The following is a 21,807-nucleotide window of genomic DNA, read 5'->3' as shown; positions in this document are numbered from 1 at the left end:
TTAATAACCCAAAGGGCCTTGGGCCGTTTTTATTTAGAAATGGCTTAAAGCCGGGCCCCGTGTGTGAGGCCTTTGGGCTGTGCAATGCGTGAATGTGTGTGTGTGTGTGTGTATGTGTATGTGGATTGTGTGTGTGTGTGTGCGCATGCGTGCATGTGTGTGTGTTTGTGAAGTGTGTGTGTATGTGTGCCTGTGTGAGTGTGTGCATGTGTGTGTGTGTGTTGTGCCGTGTGTGTGTATGTTTGTGTGGGTTTGGGTTTAAGACCCAAACCAGCCCTTTTCACCCTAATCCTTTTTAACCACAAACCTTAGGACTCGAAAACCCAAAATCTCTCCTAGGCCGAATTCGATGTTCCGAATCCGTTTTTGGCGTCCATTTCCTGGGATTCTATCGTTTGGGCATAGTTTGATAAATTGTACATTTTTGTGCTTAGGTGAACTTGCTAGTGGGGATTTCCTTAATCCTTTTCCGCACAACTCTGCTGCTACGGAGTATCTATGAGTGGACCTTTTCTAAAATTACATGATTTCATAGTTTAACTGCATAAATGAAAAGCATGCCTTACGAGGTTATGGATTGATTTTATGTTAAGCATGTTTATTGAAATGTTGATTATCGTCTTGTTATTTTGTAAGGAATTAATTGTTGACCTATATTGAGCTATATTTTAATATATCGTATTTTCTATAAAAACCATGAACTGGTAGACTATCTGATGGATGACGATAGGATGCTAGAACATGTTTAGAAACCCCTCTTTATAGTATAGATGATGGATGACTTTATACTATGAAGTGGTTATTTATGAGAGGCGTAACTATTTGTGCACACCTAGAGGACACTATGCCGCCTGGGGCAAGGATCTGGTGTTGGCAGTTAGGCCAGGAGAAATAATCCCTAGCTACGGGCTGAGGGACACGGAGTGGGCATTGGGCCGGGAGTTGGTAATCTCTGGCTACGGGCGTAGAGACCACGGTGCTGGCATAGGGCCGGGAGTTATATTTATTCAGTGATCTTACTAGCAGCACACCGCGCTTACGAGACAATCTGTGAAACGATTGATATTTTGATTTCCGCGATATGTCTTTTGAGATGTTTTTGGCATGCTAGGGTTTTCAGTAAGCCTATTACATATTATGCTAGTAGTTCTTTATATAAACTGTGGGGGTTAGTATCTTGATAACTGTTTTATTATTATTATATATAAAAACTTGGTCCACTCACCCTTGTTTTGCGCCCCCATTCAGGTCTTAGAATCGAGACATACAATCCCGGCGTCAAGGCACTTCAACATCAGCATCTTCGAGCCGTCCCGGTGTAGGACCCACTCCTTTATTCATTCAATTTTATATTATTTCTTTTAGTGTTCTAATTAGCTGTATGCTCTGAACACGTTCCTAAGTTGTTAATTCATTGTATTTCAATTCATAACCCTTATTTATTTCTCATTCTTAGCTTTTGTATCCATTAATGGCTATCATCACCCTCGGGTGTCGGCCAGCACGTGTCTATCCTGGTATTCAAGCAATATCAAGGTCGGGGCGTGTCAGTTCTGCCGTCGCCATTAACAATATTATGCAATTTTACCAATTACTTATGAATCTCCACTTACATCCTTTGAATGTTAGGCAAGACTTGGAGAACCTATAAATATGAGGTTCCAAGAAAGGTCCAGAAAATCATTATCACATCCAAACGTTGAAACTCTCAAGCTCCCAAACTCCCAAGTTCTAAAACACTTAGAAGATTTTGAAAACTCTCTGCATTCTTCATCATTCCTGTGAAGAACCACCAAACACCCCTACATGTGCCGGTTCCTCCATCACCATGAACCAAAACTTTGAGGCCCTCATTCATTCGAGATTAAGTCATTGCAACGCTTGGATCAACAACACACACATTTTTCACCCTGAGATCAAATTAGAGGATTCAAGTTTGTAAAGAGATTGTAACCCTACAAATTCTTTAATACACATATTATTTTGTACACGTTTTCTTGTGTGATTTATCGCAGGAATTTCTTGTTTACAATACTACTAAAAATTAAAAATCCTTCATAGGAAAGGTCTTCTAAAAACTACGAAACAAAATAAGAAAAGGATAACTTAAAATCACAATCCAAATCTAATTAAGAAATATGCTCATCTGACAATTAATCATGTTTCTGGATCTTCAAGGCTCCAAATCAGGCCCAAAATGACTCTTTTTTGCGCACTGTCCCTTTATTTCATGGCCATAAATTAACCGCTTGGTAGAAAAATTTGAAACTTTGATACGAAAAAGCTGAGAGACTCACGAACATCCTCCAATGGGAATCACTCCAAAATTCATCCATATGATCACATTTTGCTCAAGAGTAAGTCCCAAGTCCTACATTGGAAATATAAATCAAAGTATCAAAATCTCACAAAAATAAATAATAAATTATACTAAAAATAGGGCAAAATATATAGTATGAAATCGACTCATCAGAAAGCACTAGTAAGTAGAGCTTTAGTTACCCTCACTGTGCTTAGCTTATTTTGTTCCTACTTCTTTCTATCTCCCGTCAATTTATGATTATCTCACGATCGGGCGTGGCATTTCAAGCGTGATAAATCAAATGTATAAGGAGAGATTTGTTAGCCTATGACCTTATGTGCAACGCTATTGATTGAGTGATTTGTATCCATACAACCTCTGTAAAGTAATAAGTTCCATATAGCAAGGCCTAGCGAAGTTGGCTAGCCAAAGTAGTGAGTTCCCAAACGCTTTGGTGTATTTCGGAATGAAATCATGTAATTATAACTATAAGATGTAAATTGTTTTCTCAAACATTCGATGTGAGATTCCAACAAAAAACATGGTACCGCACAATTACAAATATTGTAGAACCGAGCTGTTATTTTCACAGCAAAATAATATTCCCCGGGAATTTTTATTTACATCATTCAAAGAAACAGTTTTTACTCCTCACGAAAAATTTCACAATTACATCCTACAACCAAAGTATTACCAAATCATGTAATTCTTCACGGACCACGGTTATGCCTCACACTTTTGACCTAGCTAGTAGTAGATAAGAGATACACTCGTCTTGTAAAGAAACTATTGCTATAAAAGTTGCTATTACAATCTTCATTTACATCCTTCAGAAACTCACAGAAGGAAAAAAATTTGTAGTGTGTGTATCAAATTTTTGCTTTACAAAAATCTAACGCAGCTCAAATAATCACAATGTATTCAAAACCGAGAAATAATATCAATGAAGGTATCTTGTCTGCAGGGAATTGTTAGACCACCCATTGGATGATCAAATCCAAATTCTTGTTCAGCCTCACTTAGCAAGTCTTGTAATGAAGGTTGATTGAGATATGATACAGGAATGACAAACCGCTGTCTCTCGTTCTCCCCAACGTAAACAGCTAAAAAACCTTTTGGGACATCTACGAAGTTAAATGAACCTCCGCGACTTGAATTTGAAAAAGACCGCCGAAGAACTTTCTTTGCATGAGTTACACTTGGACGACGGAAACCCATGGTTTTATGTCTCGCTAGAGAAATGTCAGGTGGAAGTTTATAGGAGGAAGAAGAAGAGAAGAGTTGAGAATATGCAGAGACTTGAATGGATGGCAATGGAAGTCTCATGAAGTATATATAGTTAAAGTTTTATGTAGGATTTGTCTTCCTTTGAAAGAAATATGTGGTGACAATTAAGACCATCTTGATAGGGTATAGAAGGGAACACTGTCTAATGAGGGATCACACGGTGCTGTTTTCCACCTGAACTTCAATATTTTAGGTGAGATATTGCTGGACAGAATGCAGAACTTCAACAGATAGGTAGTCTCAATCACTACCAATATATTTTGACGAGATGATGAATGTGAAGACAGAGCCATGTGAACTTGCAAATGCTTCTGTCTTTAGATTTTTTTTCAGTCCCATTCAATTTTCTGCAGACCACTCACTCAAACTTTCTTTTAACATTAACTTGATTATTAGGATTACCAATGATCTTGTCGTCCTATCTTCCGAACATGAGTAGGACATTATGTTGTATTGTTAATCTTCATTTCTACTCGTACATTTTTCTTGTTTAGTTGGAAAGACAAGTCCATGTAATTTTTCCTTGAGAAAATGACTTTCACTTGGCTCTGCCACGGTCTTTCACCAATTGTATTTTTTTTCGTAGCCTCCTTGAAACATTGGAAGACAGAGCCATGTGAACATTCAAAATGCTTGAGCAGCTGGGTCACTAGCCAATCTGCATTCAATTGCCTCCAGACCACTCTCTCCAACTTGTACAGATTATTTTGTAGACCAACGTATCAATTTTTTGTACCAAGTCCTCACATTTTATATGCTAAAACTGTTGAAATAACACCATGGGAAAATTTCTTGTCTCAAGCATGTCTCTGATTTTCTATAAGCCTTCAATTAAGAATGGTAGGACATTGTGTGCTTTCTTTTGGTCACCGACTCGTGAAGTGTTGTTGATAACTAGTAGACAAGTCCATGTGATTTTCCATGAGCAAACTATCTCTCACTTGGGTCCATCCCAGTGCTTAATCACCAATCATTTTAGGTAACCGACGGCTGTTTTAACTATATATGCTCACATCATCCAAGGTTCAGGAGCAAGCCACACAAGTCTTCTACTCCCAGTCATATCTTATCAAAGCTCTTTCTGTCGTGAACTCTTTAGTGTACCTTTTTCAGAGAAATTTCAAAACCATGGGTTTCCGATTTCCTGGTATTGTACTTGTACATGCCAAGAAAAATCAAGTTTCTTCAAAATCATTGGATGTTCCAAAAGGCTATCTTGCCATCTACGTTGGGGAGAGCCAGAAGAAGCGGTTTGTGATTCCAGTGTCCTACTTGAACCAACCTCCATTCCAGGATTTGTTAAGCCTGGCTGAAGATGAATTTGGATATGATCATCTAATGGGTGTTCTCACAATCCCCTGCGGTGAAGACACCTTCCTTGATCTCACCACTCTGTTTGGTGTATAAGTAGAGGCTACAATATATGTCAATAATTTTGACACCAACGACCGTAGAAGCACTTGGCATTTTAATCGCTTTCTGGCTCACATGAAGGAGGTTCAATTGATCGATCGTCCAATGAATCATCCTGATGGAAGAGGACAGCAACGTCAAACCGCTTGTGAGCTGAGAGGAAATGGCCAACCTAGCGGACATAAACTCACTGACACAAATTTTCAAGAATAGTTATTGTCAACTGAATGTACATAGACATAGTTGTCCTGCAAGACGACAATTTACAATGCAACGGTTTTATAGTTTCATGATTTACTTTCATTTTATTTGCTATCGTCTTTCAATCTAGTTATGAACAAATGATAAAATTTACACAAAAGGGACTGACTAATTACTGGAATATTGACAGACGAATGGGGAATATAGGCATATTTTATAGCAAATTGAAGCCTCATAAGTATATGCTTATGTTGCAAATCTACTGGTAATATAGCTACTACTTTTATTGTGGGTCATTTACATTAGTTTTATGATGATCTTGAGCATGAACTATTGTTGGTTATTTATTTTATTTTCTTAAAGATTCAAAACTTTATTTATTATTATTTTAAATAATAAATATGAAGAGTTATATCCATTAGCGAAGTCATGTTTTTCACCAAAGATTATATAGAGTTTTATAAATGGAGAACTCCTCAAACGTCAATAAATGTTCAAATGTTTTCCTTCTCTCCCTACTATAGCACTCATATATAATCCTTATTATCTTCCTACTCATCTTGATCATCAATGAAAATTTGATCACTACTTGGCACCCCATCTACCGTAATCGTGCTTATGGATTAGACACTTTGTGAGATTCAAGGGTTGTATCTTGGAGTTGTAGATAATCGTTATAACCGGCACTTAGGGAGGCATCTAAGGCTTTAGGACAGTGACAACACGCCTCTCTATATCACAAGCCAGATCATTCTTTACCTTTTCCTTTTTATTGCTTTATTTATTAATATATGTGTTTGATGTATTTGGTATTATCTAATTGATTGAATTTACGTGTATTATATATGATCATAATCATTCATATTATCCTACAACTATTTTTAAGGCCCATTAATGCCCACCAACATTATCAGCGATATTGTCCTAGTTTAACATGTAGTGAAGTTCTCAAGATATTATCATATTAGTTAGAGAATCTTCATTACACGCAAGAGTTGTTACTAGAAACCCCATTTCGAAACTAGATTTTTATAGAGAATTAAAGAAAGCTTAATTTGTAAGTGAGAGTTTTCATGTTTGATTATCACTAAATGCGAATTTGAATCACATTATTCCAGCCTATGGTGAGGCTTAACTTACTCGCCCAACCCTTAGTCTAGAGAATATCATTTGTCAAAAATAAATAAATAATAAATAAATAAACCTTAATTTGTATTGTGTGTAGCATTTTGCTATTTACATGTTGACTTTTGTTGCCAAATAAGGTAAGTAAATAAATACAATAGATGTAAATGATGGCAAATATAAGCTGATAACAGAGAAGGATTTATGGGATTGAATTTGACTGAGCAGCATTGATGGCGTGATTTGTAATATTCTTGTCAATTTTAACCTTCTCTGGACACCCAAGAAAACTTTCACACTTTCCAGATTTAACCCTAAAAAATTATAGTTGTAATGTCTTCGATGTAGGACTCTATTCTCCAACAGAGCATTTGTATCTTGAAGAAAGCTCTGGACCGACTTCTTCTTAAGACGGGGAGCCTGATGTAGAACAGCAGCAACTTTACAAGTGTAAGCGCAAGAAAAGTTGATTTTGACAATATATTCTGAAGAGAACTACAATATGATTAAATTGCTTCTTTTTTTTCTTTTCATATGGATTTTTTATGATATTTGTAATTTCCTATTTTCTTCTTGTTGTGGAGCTAGGATTTGGTTGTACTTAAACACTGTAGGAAGTTCAGGATATCATCATTTGTCTGCTTCATAAATTCTCGTTTTTCTTGTGTAATCTTTTTTTGTCTCTCTGCTCAACTCACCCGCAGCTTCATGAGTACATGCAGAAGGTTTTGTTTCAAGTTATAAGATTGAGTCAAGTCAATGAAGCACGAATCCTCGCCTCATCTTCACTTCAACTCAGTGTCTTCTGTAATGCATTGGATATGATCAGTTGATCATATCAAAATTCTTCATCTGCTTGACTCACGAGTTTAGAAATGTGGATGCATTGGATTCTTTGATGATTGATTCACGCAGACTCATACACTCAAGCCAGAAGTGAGATGAAGGAAGGTATCTTCACTGCAGGGGATTGTGATACCACCCATGGGATGATCATACCCAAATTCTTCCTCAGCTTGAGTAAGCAAATCCAGGAACAAAGGCTCATTCAAATATGATATTGGAATTACAAAGCGCTTCTTCCAGCTCTCTCCAACATAGACTGCAAAATACCCTTTTGGGATATCTACGGTTTTTGAATCAGCTGTCTGGTTTGAACTAGATAGACAGCGAATGAGACTTTTCTTGGTGGTAAAAATTCCGGGCAACCGGAAACCCATGACTTTTATATTCTCTAGAGGACAAAAGAAAAAGAAAAGGAATTTAAAGGACTTGCACGACGGATAAAATTTTGATTGTTAAGAAGCTGAAGAATTGTGTTGCTCAGGATGAACCCAATGATGTGTATATATAGAGGAAAGAATATGCAGAAAATCATTAGCTAGATAAAATGACTGGTGAAGAGGCGCTTAGATGGGAAACAATGAGGGACACTAGCTTTTCACAAATCACATGGGAATGTCATCGCGTAAAGCAATCCTTTTTACGGAACTCTTCCCTACCACATGTGGATAGCAAACAACAAGGACCACCAGATGTGATTCAGTCCAAAAGAATTATGTATGTTAGATAACAGGCATATATGATTAAAACATGCACTTCTCTATGTGATCACTAATTCAACTACTGATAATTGGATTAGTTATTCCAAAAATTTCTTGATTATGTTTGCCAAAGAATTGCATACTCAGTCGAGCAAGAGACCAACTGCACTCCACATGTTATGGCCCTACACAAACCACAATCCACCCTAGCACCGACCCATTTTTACTTGTGAGGGGACCAAGCCACCAGCATGTGCCTTTGTCATTTCATCTATGATATTCGCTCCACTGGAGAGTCTCCAGTCTCAACTTAATTAGCCATGGAAGTGTTTATTTTTGTTTTGTCAATCTAGGAAATTCAGAGTTAGACAGTAAACAAGAAACCGTACTGATTTCAATTTACAATCATCAGTTTGAAGCTAATTATAAAGAAAAAAAAACTGAGATAGGAAACCAATCAGAACACCATACATGTCAAATAATGTTCTGCGGAATTCTTGACATTAAGAGATTTGCGTAAAAAGGTTGATTAGGTGAGAAAATGTTCCTTCTCTGGTGGAGATCTTATGTCTTTAAAGTGATTCACATTCAACTTGATCTAAAGAGTCCTACTCATATCCTGTCAAGTAAGTCTAGACATATAATGTCAAGTGTGCATGTCGTAGTTTGTAAGTTAGAGTGTTACTCCGAGACGAGAGCCATCACTAAATTTTGAGACGCTAGAATGTTAAATTTAGGTTAGAAGGTTTCAATTTGTATGATGAGGCACCACAGGTTATAAGTACAAAGTAAAACATTGTATTTCATTTCTTAAGAATCTACGATAATCGATAACTTGATCATATAACAGAGCTAGAAATATCCTGAAAAAAATAAATAAGACGGAAAGGTTTCAAATGTATTCATTATAGTTTGCTGAAGAGCAACATAACATTTTGTATGTGATAAAATTAGAGCAGCTAACATTAAACCGATTGGGTTTAAATTCCTATGTCACATAATCTTAACAGCATATGAGTCCAAAATTTGGAGTCATGATTTTTTGGACAGTTGGATTTTTGATAAGCTGATGGTATCTTCCTTCGTCTGCTTCGTTAATTTCATGACTTTCTGCTCAGCTCACAAGAAGCATCCGGATTATAGATATGAGATGGCTACCCCTCAACACAAGGTGTGAGTCGATTAAGTGTACGATCATTCATAGCCTCTTCTTCGTAATAGCTCGGTGAGCTCCGAAGTGTGGATCCATTGGACGTGAATTTGGATCACAGATTCACTTCTTTAGCGTTAACTCACACACTTAAGCAGGAAGTGAGATGAAGGAAAATATCTTCACAGCAGGGGATTGTGATACCACCCATGGGATGATCATATCCATCTTCTTCAGCCTGATTCAACAATTCTTGGAATAAAGGCTCACTCAAGAATGATACAGCAATCAAAAACCGCTTCTTCTGGCTCTCCCCAACATACACTGCATATAGCCTTTTGGGATATCGAAGGTCTTTGAATCAGCAGTCTGTTTTGAACTAGCTAGAGAAAGGATGAGACTTCTTTTTGTTGGAAAAAATTGGATCTCATTGCTATATTAAATTACATGAAAATTAATAAAGAATTCATGCAATTATATATCAAAGTAATGTATGCACATGAGTAACCAATGTTAAATTGAACATGACATAATGGATTAGAAAAACCTGAAAATATGGTCGAGGCAAGTGTTAGACACTCTGTCCTTAAGACAAGTTTATGTCCCACTATGGTGCTCATGGTTGATCGGCGCTTGTCTTCCAAAGATACAACGACCACGTCCTTGTAATAGTAGCACTCCAAATCATCAGGCTCCATGAACCACGTTTGTGTTGAAAACTCTCTCATGTAGACTCAATGAGACTCTCTAATATTTAATACACTCTGTGTATGATTATGTAAAACAATGAAAAGTTATTTATGATTATAGGGGGTTTCCTTATTTATAGTTGAGATACCTCTTTGAAAAATATGTGAATACTCATGAATAGGGGTGGGTTGAAAAAATTGAAAACCGAAAAAAATCGGACCGAAAAGCAAACTGCAACCGAAAAAACCGAACCAAAAAAAAAAAACCAAACCGAATAAATATATATATTAATTTTATATAAAATTTTAATTATTATATATAATGGGTATTTATTTCCAAACCAATTCCAAGCCCAAACTTCAAACCCTTCAAGCCCAAATAGAATGTTAGGCCTCCTATTAGAAAGTTAAAAACCTTAGCTTACTAATTAATCCTTCTTTTCTTCTCCCAAGCCGTGTTCCTTCTCTCCATTTTTTTCTTCTTTTTTTTCCTATCATGCGGCCACCTTCCTCTCTCCCATTTCTCTCCTGCTTTATTCTTCTTTTGTTCTCTCATCTCCCTCTCACCCATTTATTTCCCTTTCTTTCTTTTTTTTCTCCCTTGCTACATCACTCTTTATCCCACTGTCCAACTCATACCTCTGCCGAAGTCAGCCATGGCTTTCGCCATGGTCGACAACAACGTGGTTCTTGCTCACCATTGTCGACATGCACCGGATCTAGCCACCTTTCACCGCAACTATTTTGATAGACTTGTTCTCCTCGGTCACTAAGCTTTGATCTGGAAGATTCGACTAAGTGTGGTGCAAATTGTATGTAATTCTTGTCAATTTTATTCTTTGATATGGCTTAATTTTGATAGATATGAGTGACTTGGGTCTACAATTTTATTGATCTGGAACTTGGTCATTTTTATTTTAAAAATTGTATTAGATTTGAATGGATTTGAAGTGTTATATTTTAGCTAAAGATTTGTTTTTCTTCCAGTTTCTTCAACTTTCATTGTATTCAGCATTATGTGTATTATTTAAAAAAAATAAAAAATAATTAAGTGTCCTAGCCACTAGCTACCACTTTTTTGAATTAACATGTTCCTGAATTATCAATTGCTTGTCCACCCCAAGTCAGAACACTGTTCATTTGTCATTAAGTCGAATTGTTCCCCCACTTCTTTAAAAAATTAGTGCTGGTTTGTTTAATTACTAAACAATTTCGGCTTATGGCCAATGTTTCCCCAGTACCTAGAAAATTAGCTACCAATATTTATGTGCTGGAGGTTGAGAGAAAATGAGAAGACGGAGCCATATGATCCTTCAAATGCTTGTCACTTGCCAACCCTAACACATTTTTCCACATTCTACGTACTTGCCAAACCCCAACATATTTGCTTCCATCTATATGGAAGCCTTTTGCACTAAAAACTTCTCGACTTTCCAAATGACTATTATCGACCACGTTTATATATCTCCCATCGTCGTTTGCCAGAGGCAAATTCTCTGAATGACAACCATGGTCAACACACACACGTACGGTTACATACACAAACATACACCAAATTAATCATCAGTCTTTACTAAATCTTTTCAGCTTTCAATCTATATATTCTGAACTGATATTACACAACTTAACATGGATATCAGATTGACGATCATTATGCATGCCAAGCAAATTCTCCAATGAGAAAACTTGTTTGCCATTGAGTAGTTTTATCAAGCACGTGGTTTCCATGATAAAGAAAACAGAAATTGAAATACAAATGGCTGCATGCAGTGGAAGAGGTTAAAAAAGCATAAGCTGCTTTGTAACCGCCAAGGGATGGAGTCTGCTTTTGTAACGTTTAGGCCAAGCTTCATGTTTACTATTCACTTGGATTAAATAATTCTCTAAATTTAATGAATTTTGAATGAAGAATTGGATGCCAACTTTCATATTTTGTCAAAATTGAAGATAAAAGATGGTTGATCATAAAATAAAATAAAATTATCCTTCTCAATCTTACTATTTTTATAGGAATTTGAAAAATAAAATTACTTAATCCACCTTCTACCTTGACTTGGATAAAATGTAACTTGCATCAATTTCTTCTTTGAAATATATGCTGCAACTTGCTAAGGACGGGGAAACGTTTACTGGTTTAAACGTTTGTTTTCATAGCTAACTTGATAGATAAAAAGAATCGTGAAAGAGAAGAAAAAAATCCATTTAAACCCATGTCAAACTTTGCACTTTGTACAAGAATTCATCAATGAGACAAGTAGCGAATCAAGATATGCTTAGATATGCTTACTGGAATTCAAAATTTGCACTTTGTACAAGAATTCAGACTTTACCTAGATATGCTTACTAAGTATGCATCCCTAGAAAACACATAAAGAATTCATCAATGAGACAAGTAGTGAACCAATTTTCATCCATTCATAAAAGTAATTCAAACAAAATGTCATAACAAACTTGCAATTATATTCGGGCCTTCAAAATAGCCCCTAACTACTAAAAATTTAGTTACACAATCCTTAAATAAAACCAAAAGAAAGACATGAGTTTGAGAAGATAAAACCAAAAGAAGAGAATGCCAAGATTTCCTCCTTCCTCTCCTTCCTTCCCCAACGACGCTGCCTTGTCTTTTTTCCTTCCTTTCCGCTGCAACCTGCAGCCTTTTTTTTTTTTTTTTTTTCCTTTCTTTTTTTTTTTCTCCTTTTTCTTCCACCTTTGCCGCTGTAACTTGTAGCCTTTTTGTTCTTGCTTGCTGCCCCAGTTTCTTCTCCATAACTCACCCACTAATAGCCATTTAGTGATGATAATAAATGAGAGGAAATGGTAAAACAATTGTAACTCCTTGGGTAGCCTTTATGCCAATTACTTCCTCTTAATCCTCATCTTTAATTCCATTCCCTTTTACATTTGAATAGGTGTTAGTTGACTTGTTCTTGGCTGCATCAGTTTTGACTGCTAGATTTATTGGGTTTATTGCTTTCATTGTAGTTACAAACTGCTTAGCCTCTTTTAAACCTTTCAGTGTTAAAATGGCCATAACTTTTTCTAGAAACATGATATTAGCAATCCATGAAATGCTCCAGAAAATAGACATCCGTAGATTTCCAAGCATATAAGGCCCATTCTCTAATTCATTCTGAGCTGTTCAGAACTTGCTTCCAAAGTCAGCTGATCTGCACAGGCAATTTTGACGAATTTGGTACTTAAAATCCCACTTGTGCTATTTTTCTTTTCTTTGCTTGACAAAACTTACAAAACACAAAAACAAAGTAAATAGCCCGAAAATATATGGAACTAATTAAGAAAAGACAAGTGAATTGATGTAAAATATATATAAACATGAGCTTATCACCAAGACTTTAAGTCTGTGAATGAATACAATTCTGAAGTTTATCGAATCCGATCACTTTTCAAGTTTTGTAACGAAACTTTGACCGAAGAGAATCTCTTAGAGAAGACCTATTCGACCTTTTCTACTTCTAATATTGTCCTACAGCAACAATATAGAGCTCAGAAGTTCACTAAGTTCTCAGATTTGATCTTTATTTTACTTCTCGCTGAAAAGCAGAACCAGCTGTTGATGAAGAATCATCAAACTCGACCTACTAGGGCGACTGATGTGCTTGAAGCATATTATAGCACAAACCAACGCCTAAAATGCCAAAAGAAGCGTGGTGGGGGCGACCAGAAGCCATCCCACCAAGGTCAACACAGTCAAGGCCCATCTAAGGGAGGAAACAAAGCCCTGAAGCCCCTAAACCTCGTTCCCAAGGCCCCGAACTTCAAGAATAAGGGCAAAGCACCTAAAACCATAGACGCAGATATGTGATATCGCTGTGGTTCAAAGGACCATTGGTCCCATGTTTGCCGAGCTCCCAAAAAGGTTGTAGATGAATATCATTTCATCATAAGAAGTTTGAATCAAACTTTGTGCAAGTGGATGAACTCAAGACTACAAAGATGGAAGTTTTTGACTTTCAAGAGGATACCACCCCTACGGAAGATTAGAATCTTAGACATAGACTTATTTTTTTGGTTGAAATAAGACAATGGGGCCGAATTCCACCTAGTGGCCGAACCCCTCCTTTGTTTTTGGTTGATTTTTGAACAATTTTCCTTTATGTTTGGATTATTTGTTGGTGATTTGTTTTTTGGATATTACGTTTTAATCAATTACCATCCTTGAATAAATGAAATTATTTTGAATTGATATTTGTTTTTATGAACTTTTATGCATGTGACCGATTCAAATTAATTTTTCATTTTAGGTATGACTAGTGGGAAAATTAGTCGTCTGGCAGATAATGCAACCACGCATACAGTTTTGCATGAACGCATCTATTTCACTAACTTCATACCTAAGAATGCACCTCTGATAACCCTCTCAGGCTCATCCAACCTGATAGAAGGATACGGTAAGGCACGTATAATGTTGTCTAGTGGTACAATCTTGACCATGTCTGAGGCACTCTATTCTCCACGTTCTGAAAGAACGTTGTTGAGTTTCAAGGACATTATCATTAACAATTACCACATTGAAACCCACGTAGAAAATGGAGTTGAATTTCTATGCATAACTTCCTACGAATATCGCCAGAAGCGTATTCTAGAGAAGATGGAGCGTATCCCAAGTGATTTATATACTACGGCCATACGCCCCATAAAATTCCACTATGTGGCCGGCCCTACTATTGGGACCGTGCACGAAATTACACTTTGACATGATCGTTTGGGATATCCTGGACGAATAGCGATGCGTTGTGTCCTCAAATCATCACACGGGCATCCACTAACCCGAAGCTTAGGTTCGATCCAAGGAATCGCATGTCAAACATGTTCAATGGGAAAGCTTATTACTAAGCCTTCTTATGACAAGATTCGTTCGAATCCTCCCATTTTTCTACAATGGATTCAGGGGGACATTTGTGGACCGATTCACCCTCCCTGCGGACCATTTAGATACTTTATGGTTTTGGTTGACGCTTACAAACGTTGGTCACACGTGTGCTTGTTGTCCACAAGGAACGTGGCATTCTCCAAACTGTTAGCTCATGTTATAAAGCTCAGGACTCATCACCTTGATTATCCAATCATGTTATTAATCGCTTACAAATGATTACTCAATCGTTAGTCATACGTACCAAGCTCCTGATCGTTGCTTGGGGCCATGCAATATTGCACGTAGCAAAGTTAGTTCACCTGAGGCCTGTTACGACATAACCATTTAGTGTCATTCAATTAGTTACCGGATACAAAATTGACATATCGCATCTGCACGTTTTTGGTTATACGATATATATGCCAATCTCGCCGCCCTTACGTACAAAAATGAGGACTCAATGAAAGATGGGAATCTATGTCGGATATGATTCTTCTTCGATTATTCGTTACTTAGAACCTTTGACAGGCGATCTGTTTACCGCTCGTTTCGCAAATTATCACTTCTACGAAACTGTGTTCCCATCGTTAGGGGGAGATAAGAACATCAATGCAAATTATCATGGACGATTCCCACTTTGTCTCATTTAGATCCCCACACCGCTTGGTCTGAAACTAAAGTGCAGCGCATATTAGATCTCCAAAGCATAGCTCAGAGCATGCTAGATGCTTTTATTGATCTAGCGCCTGTGACAAGATCACATATTCCAGTTGCGAATACACTTGCAAAGATGGATGTACCAAATGTACGACAGACTTCTCTCCTGGAGGCTCGAGATGCCAATTCTGGTGATCCACGTACATTAACGACTAGCCAATCATCTGCCCCCTACACAAAAGCATGGCAGACCCCTTAGTTCAAAGGATTCACACCCCCGGAAAAGGAAACCCACAACATAAGGTCCTGAAGAGCCTACCGTGAATCCGATTATCGCTTACTCATTCTATCTAACTCATGAGGAAATTCTAGATTATGTAAGCGTCCTTGAAGAGACGAATCCTCCTCCTAAGAATCGTGAGATTTTGGTCTATTATGCCTACTTAAATGATGTGTGGAGTAGAAATAAGATGATTGTCAACGATGCATTAGCATTTCCAGTAGCTACTGTGATCATGTTGAGCGATGACATTGAATCGCGTTTCGTTGATGAATGTTGACGTAGAACTGATTGGTCAAACTGGAAACAAGCAATCCAAGTCGAACTTGATTCGCTTGTGAAATGTAAGGTGTTTGGACATGTAGCTCCTACTCCTCTACATGTGAAGCCTATTGGCTACAAATGGGTTTTCGTTCGGAAGTGTAATGAGAATAATGAAATTGTGCTTTGCAAAGCTTGTCTTATTGCACAAGGCTTCTTAAAACGCCGCGGGATTGACTATGACGAAACTTACTCACCTGTTATGGATATGATTACTTTTCGCTACCTTATCAGTTTGGTAGTTTCCGAAAAGTTGAATATGCAGCTGATGAACATAGTAATCGCTTATCTCTATGGGGATCTTGATACAGAAATCTATATGAAAGTTCCCAAATGACTTACATTGATTGGTTCAAATATTTCCAAACCCCGGAACATGTTCTCAATTGGGTTGAGGCGTTCACTTTACGGTGTGAAACAATTTGGAAGAATGTGGTATAACTACCTGAGTGAGTATTTAACTAGTCAAGGATATGTGAAGAACAAACTATACCCTTGTATGTTCATTAAGAAGTCACATTCCAGATTTGCGATTGTTGCAGTAGATGTCGATAACATGAACCTTATCAAAACTCCTGAAACGTTAATGAGAACTGTCGTGCACCTGAAGTCAGAATTTGAGATGAAAGATCTAGGCAAGACTCGGTACTATCTCAGTGTCGAGATAGAGCATTGTTCGGATAGAATCCTAGTACATCAATCGAACTACACCTAGAAGGTGTTGCACCGTTTTAATGAGAATAAAGCGAAGCATTCGAGTACTCCTATGGTTGTTCGATTGTTGGATGCAAAACAAGATCCATTCCGTCCAAAGAAGGATGATGAAGAGATTTTGAAGCTTGAAATTCCTTATCTAAGTGCGATAGGCACTTTATTGTACTTAGCTCAATGCACTAGACCCGACATCTCCTTCACTGTTAATCTTTTGGCAAGATACAATAATGCACCTACACGCAGACACTGGACTGGCGTGAAAGACATCTTCCATTACCTTAAGGGTACTATAGATTTGGGTTTGTTCTATCCCTACAAATCCTCGAATGGTGCCGCACCCTATGCTTCTTGAGTTGATTCTCACCTTGTTGGTTATGCTGATGCAGGATACTTCTCTGATCCACACAAAGCGCATTCTCAAATGGGTTATGTCTTTACCATTGGAGGCACCGTAATCTCTTGGAGGTCAACTAAACAGACCTTAGTTGCCACTTTGTCTAACCATGCTGAAATTCTCGCCTTACATGAAGCAACTCGAGAATGCTTTTGGTTGATAGCAGTAGTGGGCTATATTCGAAGCTTCTGCGATCTTTATCTCGTTGTTGATGTCCCGACGACGATCTTTGAAGACAACGCAGCATGCATCAAACAACTCAAGAAGGGTTACATCAAAAGAGACAACACCAAGCATATTGCGCCAAAGTTCTTCTTTTCACATCAACAACAAGAGCATCAGAAGATTGAAGTCACGCAAATCCGTTCACATGACAATTCGGCCAACCTCTTCACCAAATCACTGTCGAATGTGACGTTTCAGAAGCTTGTTCATGGAATTGGTATGCGTAAACTTTCTGAGTTGTAACTTTGCTATTTCTCTTTGGAATTATGTCAAACTTAGGGGGAGTATCATGTATATACTTGCTTGATCATAATGTACTCTTTTTCCCTACGATTAGGAGCATTTTCCCACTGGGTTTTTGCTACTTAACTAGGTTTTAACGAGGCACCCACCTTGGGCTAGTCATATCCCTGATGACGTCCCGTAGACATTTCTTTTAACTTTGCATTTCTCACACATTCTTCCTTAGACTATGGATTTTGTCCCTCATCAGGTTTTTTCCATAGCCTTAGGGTTTTTTAGTGAGACATACTACTTATGCAAGCAAGTTCCTACCTTATTGAGAATAAGCATTGTTCCTTAGAATCAATGTCGACGAGTCGAATTCCTCAACTTCTGCATGATGCTAAATCTACCTTGAGTATTTACACACTCAATGGGGAGTGTTGTAAACATTCCTAGTTGAAGTGTGATTGTGTAAATCCTAGATTAGATTTGATTCTAGTTATCCTTTCATATTGTATCTTGTATTCCTTGGGGATGAAGGAATGTCTTCTCTCTTTTTACTACTATAAATAAAGGCACAATGTAGGAAGGATAACAACACACATTCCCCTACAATTCTACAAACACATCTCTCTCTCTTCTCCTTGTCGCCAACCCTCTTTAACCTTGTCAAATAAAATAGACCACAACAGTTACACGATTTTTGCTAAATTCTTATTTGTATATTAATGACTTTGACCTAGAAAGTCATATCTACGTATATAGTATTACCGCATACATATCACGTTCGGAGTGATTTAGTGTTTAAAGAGAAATGAGAAAACTGAAAAATAATGGAAAGTAGGTTTGCATTAGGAGTGCAACTAGGGTTTGGACCAACGTGAATCCATCAATGCTCAACCCAATTTCAAAACTCATTGGGCAGGTTAAAATAAATTAAAAACCCGCCCAAATCTAACCTAACTGTAACTCGATTACTATTGGGTTGGGCTGGGTTAATGCTTTGCAAGCCCATGCCAACCAAAATAAATCTTGATTTCTAGCCCAAATTCTGTTATGCAATATTACCAATCCCACTTCTTATTATATAAGTTTTGGGATGACTACACCTAAAGTTCATTGTTGGTCTTTGTATGGATAATGAATGATGCTTTGGTTTCAACTTCATGTGATTTATGGTCTCCACGATATTTAATTTAACTTTTGTGTCAATGTGATATGTAAAAATGGAACTTTAATTAGTTTGACATTGTTCGGTATAAAATCTGAAAATATTGCAAAATAAAGTGTTACAAGATTGTGACGGAAAAATTTATCTAAACTAAGTTTATTTGACCAACATACATACCTAGATCCATACACTTAACAATTGAATGGTGGAAGCATGCCTATATGCAATCAAAAACCAAAATTTAACCAAAGAAATTGAAAGCCTATAGTAGTTGTGGACCAAAGATTAAGCTCAAATTCAAGTATAGTTTATAAAGTAGTAAACATTGTGGTTTTTTATTATCTTGGACATTTTTTAAGTGGAAGCATTTCATTGGAGGTTGTGCATTCTTATTGTAGTTGTCATTAATTAGATACTTCTGATTCTGTCTTTTTATTTGTTTTATATTTCCAAGTGTTAAACTTGTTCACACTATTTCTTTTGTAGCATGCACACTTCTGTAAAATCTTTTGTCAACCAAAGATATTGATTTCTTATGGGCCTTAAAACTAATTCTTGCAAGATTTCACATTCTGTATGGAAATGAGCCTCTTACTTGTGATCATAACCCTTGCGCAAATTTCTCAATCAGATTTTCGTTAAGCTTTTATTGACCTTCTTTTGATTTAAATGAAATTTGACGATCAGGGATTGTTACATGGATGTTTGTTTGTGAATCACATTATTTTTTTGTCTTGATTTATCTTGTATTATAAAGTTGACTGAGTGAATGCATGATTTATCATTCTTACCATCGGTTTTCACAGAAGCTCAGTTTTTGATAAATGCTTACAGCCTCATGAATCTCACATTCCCTTCATTCTTCAATTTATGGTATATAACTTCCTGCTTATTAATTTTAGCTTTGATTTTCAGTTCATAAAATTGTACATGTTAGCATTTGGTTGCTAGAGTACTAAGTGCTCCCAAAGTTTAACATATGTAACCACACAAAATGTGCTAATGTCCTTACATCCTCACTGATAAATTGATATCCTTTTTGGTAGGTTGACTACAACTTGTATGGGATGGGTCATCTACATGTATCAAAGATTAAATTCTGTCATCCAATACCAGATTTTTTTCGTCCATAGAAGGTCTGTTTACAATGGATAGCCTAATCGGGTCATAGATAAAATGACTTGCAAGTCTGCTGTTTTGCAGGTCAACTTTTTCTCTTTTATGCATTTCATATGTTTGAATTGACATTGTTGATATTTATGCTTTTGTCCAAGATTTGATGAGCATGATTATAAATTTGGTTGAATAATGTTCTTGTTTTGGATTTTCATATCAGGCAGAGATATACATGGCCATCTATTTTTGGGTTCACCCATTTGGATATCTTCCACAATTCCAGGTGATCGGACATGGAATTCTCCTGTTGAATTTGAAGGTTCCTCAGATCCAGACATTAACTGCATTAAACGTCAAAGTATTTGTGAACTTAAGGGTGATTCTACTGTAGATGGTTCATTTTTTATTCTCAGTTACGCCACAGAGATTGTGTTATCTTTCTTCATCACTTCTCTTTAGCCAGTCAAATCTTTACTACTTGATGGTTTCATAGAGATTCTTAATCAGCAGCTTAAGATGTATACTTCCCTCTCACAAACCTGTTCAGATGTGAAGATGGTTCAATCATTTATACCAATTTTGGAGGTTTCCCTTCTTCTCAGTCATTTGCTAAATTTAATTTATTGTTATGCATCCTACATTTGTTCCTTCCTTTTTTGGTCCTTATAAGTGTGAAAGGACTGGAATACATGAGGCAGTTGTTCGAACAAAGATTTCTCTGGAGAAGGGTCCTCGGACCTTAGCATAGCTCCCCAAGGGATTGGCACTTTGGATGTGTAGTCGGGCTCTTGCTTGTTGATGTGCTACAAGAAGAGGACAAAGTTAGTTCTGAAATGTGCCTTTGTGGGGCCTTAGGTGTAGGCCTTGAGGCTAGCAATCAAAACCAACTAACTGCTAGGCGTGCCATTGCTATCTCAGTATAGCAGATGTAGAACAAAAGTGTTTTTAGTCGATTACTTGCGCCCCAAGTTACTCGAACTTCATGTTATCAAAGGATTATCGTGGAAAATTGCATTCATTGCTTTTTGATAGGTTGCCCTAGCATTTTTTAGCTTGAATGGTATTACCAAGTATTCATATGCTCCAACATGACCTGGGCACCTAAAAGTTGTTTTGTGTATATCTTCTTTAGCCATTTTTATCTGATTATAACCGGCATTCCCATTCATGAAAGATAAGACTTTGTGTTTGGCAACTGCATCTATGGATAAGTCAACCATGGGCATGGGATATTCATCTTTAGGCGTAGCTCCATTAATGTTTTTATAATGAACACAACATCGAATTGTATTAGTTATAGCCTTTAATACAGGTACAATGTTGGCCAACCACTCGACATATTTAGCAGGCCTAATAAATCCAGCCTTTACCAGCCTATCAATCTCTTCCTTGACTTTGTCTTCAATCTCTTTTGACATCCTCCTTAATGCTTGCTTCACAGGTTTATATCCCTTTTTAGTAGGCATTCTGTGTTCTACTAAGGTTGAATCTAAACATGGCATCTCAATGTAATGTCAAGCAAAACAGTCTTTAAACTCATGTAGAAAACTAACTATCTTTGCCTGAATTTCAACTTCCAACAGGCCACTGATCTGTATAGGCCTTGGATCTTCCTTAGTCTCCAAATCAATAGTTTCTAAGGGGTCTTGTACCTCTGGTGGTGGCTTGTCAGGCTCTGTACACAAAAATTCGACTAACTCTGGACTCTTGGGCAAGTCTTCTGGCCCTTCCAGGTCATATATATATTCAGCCATTTGGATAGCTGCTTCCAACTCCTTTCCAGAAAACTCTTTTTCACTTTTTTTCTAGTTGCTTAATACTTCTTCCTCCTGTTCCTTGGCCAAACTCTCCCTTTCCTGTTTTCTCTCTCTTCCATACACCAACAGTCTTTTGATTAAGGACCCAACTGCAACTACTTGGTCCTTTTTTCTTTGTTCTGACATCACTGGTGTTAGGGATTTAGGAAAATATAGAGCCTATCTCATTCTTCCTCGGTGAGGAATAATCCTTGTTCTAAAAGCTTTTGGGCCATCACCTTAGTTGGGCGGCCGTTCTTATCAGCTCTTAAGCACTGAAGAATCCCAATACGAGGATTATAAAAGTTGGCTTCTGCCATATTG

The 21,807-nt window shown here is 37.2% G+C and overlaps 3 protein-coding genes across 3 annotated transcripts; 1 reads left to right on the top strand and 2 right to left on the bottom strand.

Annotated features, from left to right (window-relative positions):
* Window positions 1-2,961: 2,961 nt before the first annotated feature.
* Window positions 2,962-4,487, bottom strand: LOC148697113 (auxin-responsive protein SAUR20-like). The gene has a single exon (XM_088694887.1). It carries the CDS (start codon window positions 3,626-3,628, stop codon window positions 3,224-3,226), a length of 405 nt encoding a protein of 134 aa, XP_088551013.1. The 5' UTR covers window positions 3,629-4,487; the 3' UTR covers window positions 2,962-3,223.
* Window positions 4,488-4,594: 107 nt separating this feature from the next.
* On the top strand, window positions 4,595-5,299 carry LOC137729397 (auxin-induced protein 15A). The gene has a single exon (XM_068468341.2). The coding sequence runs from the start codon at window positions 4,595-4,597 to the stop codon at window positions 4,994-4,996; it is 402 nt and encodes a 133-aa protein (XP_068324442.2). The 3' UTR covers window positions 4,997-5,299.
* A 1,480-nt stretch (window positions 5,300-6,779) lies between these two features.
* LOC148697112 (indole-3-acetic acid-induced protein ARG7-like) lies at window positions 6,780-7,548 on the bottom strand. Its single transcript, XM_088694888.1, has one exon. It carries the CDS (start codon window positions 7,546-7,548, stop codon window positions 7,246-7,248), a length of 303 nt encoding a protein of 100 aa, XP_088551014.1. The 3' UTR covers window positions 6,780-7,245.
* Window positions 7,549-21,807: the final 14,259 nt, after the last annotated feature.

This window comes from Pyrus communis, chromosome 5 (assembly GCF_041283825.1).
Source record: "Pyrus communis isolate YQ-2024b chromosome 5, ASM4128382v1, whole genome shotgun sequence".
Classification (NCBI taxonomy): Eukaryota; Viridiplantae; Streptophyta; class Magnoliopsida; order Rosales; family Rosaceae; genus Pyrus; species Pyrus communis.
This window is presented reverse-complemented; position numbering and strand designations above follow the sequence as displayed.

Bases quoted from the DNA above. Each gene is read 5' to 3' on its own strand.
- LOC137729397 (XM_068468341.2), top strand. From the start codon at position 4,595: ATGCTCACATCATCCAAGGTTCAGGAGCAAGCCACACAAGTCTTCTAC.
- LOC148697113 (XM_088694887.1), bottom strand. From the start codon at position 3,628: ATGAGACTTCCATTGCCATCCATTCAAGTCTCTGCATATTCTCAACTC.
- LOC148697112 (XM_088694888.1), bottom strand. From the start codon at position 7,548: ATGGGTTTCCGGTTGCCCGGAATTTTTACCACCAAGAAAAGTCTCATT.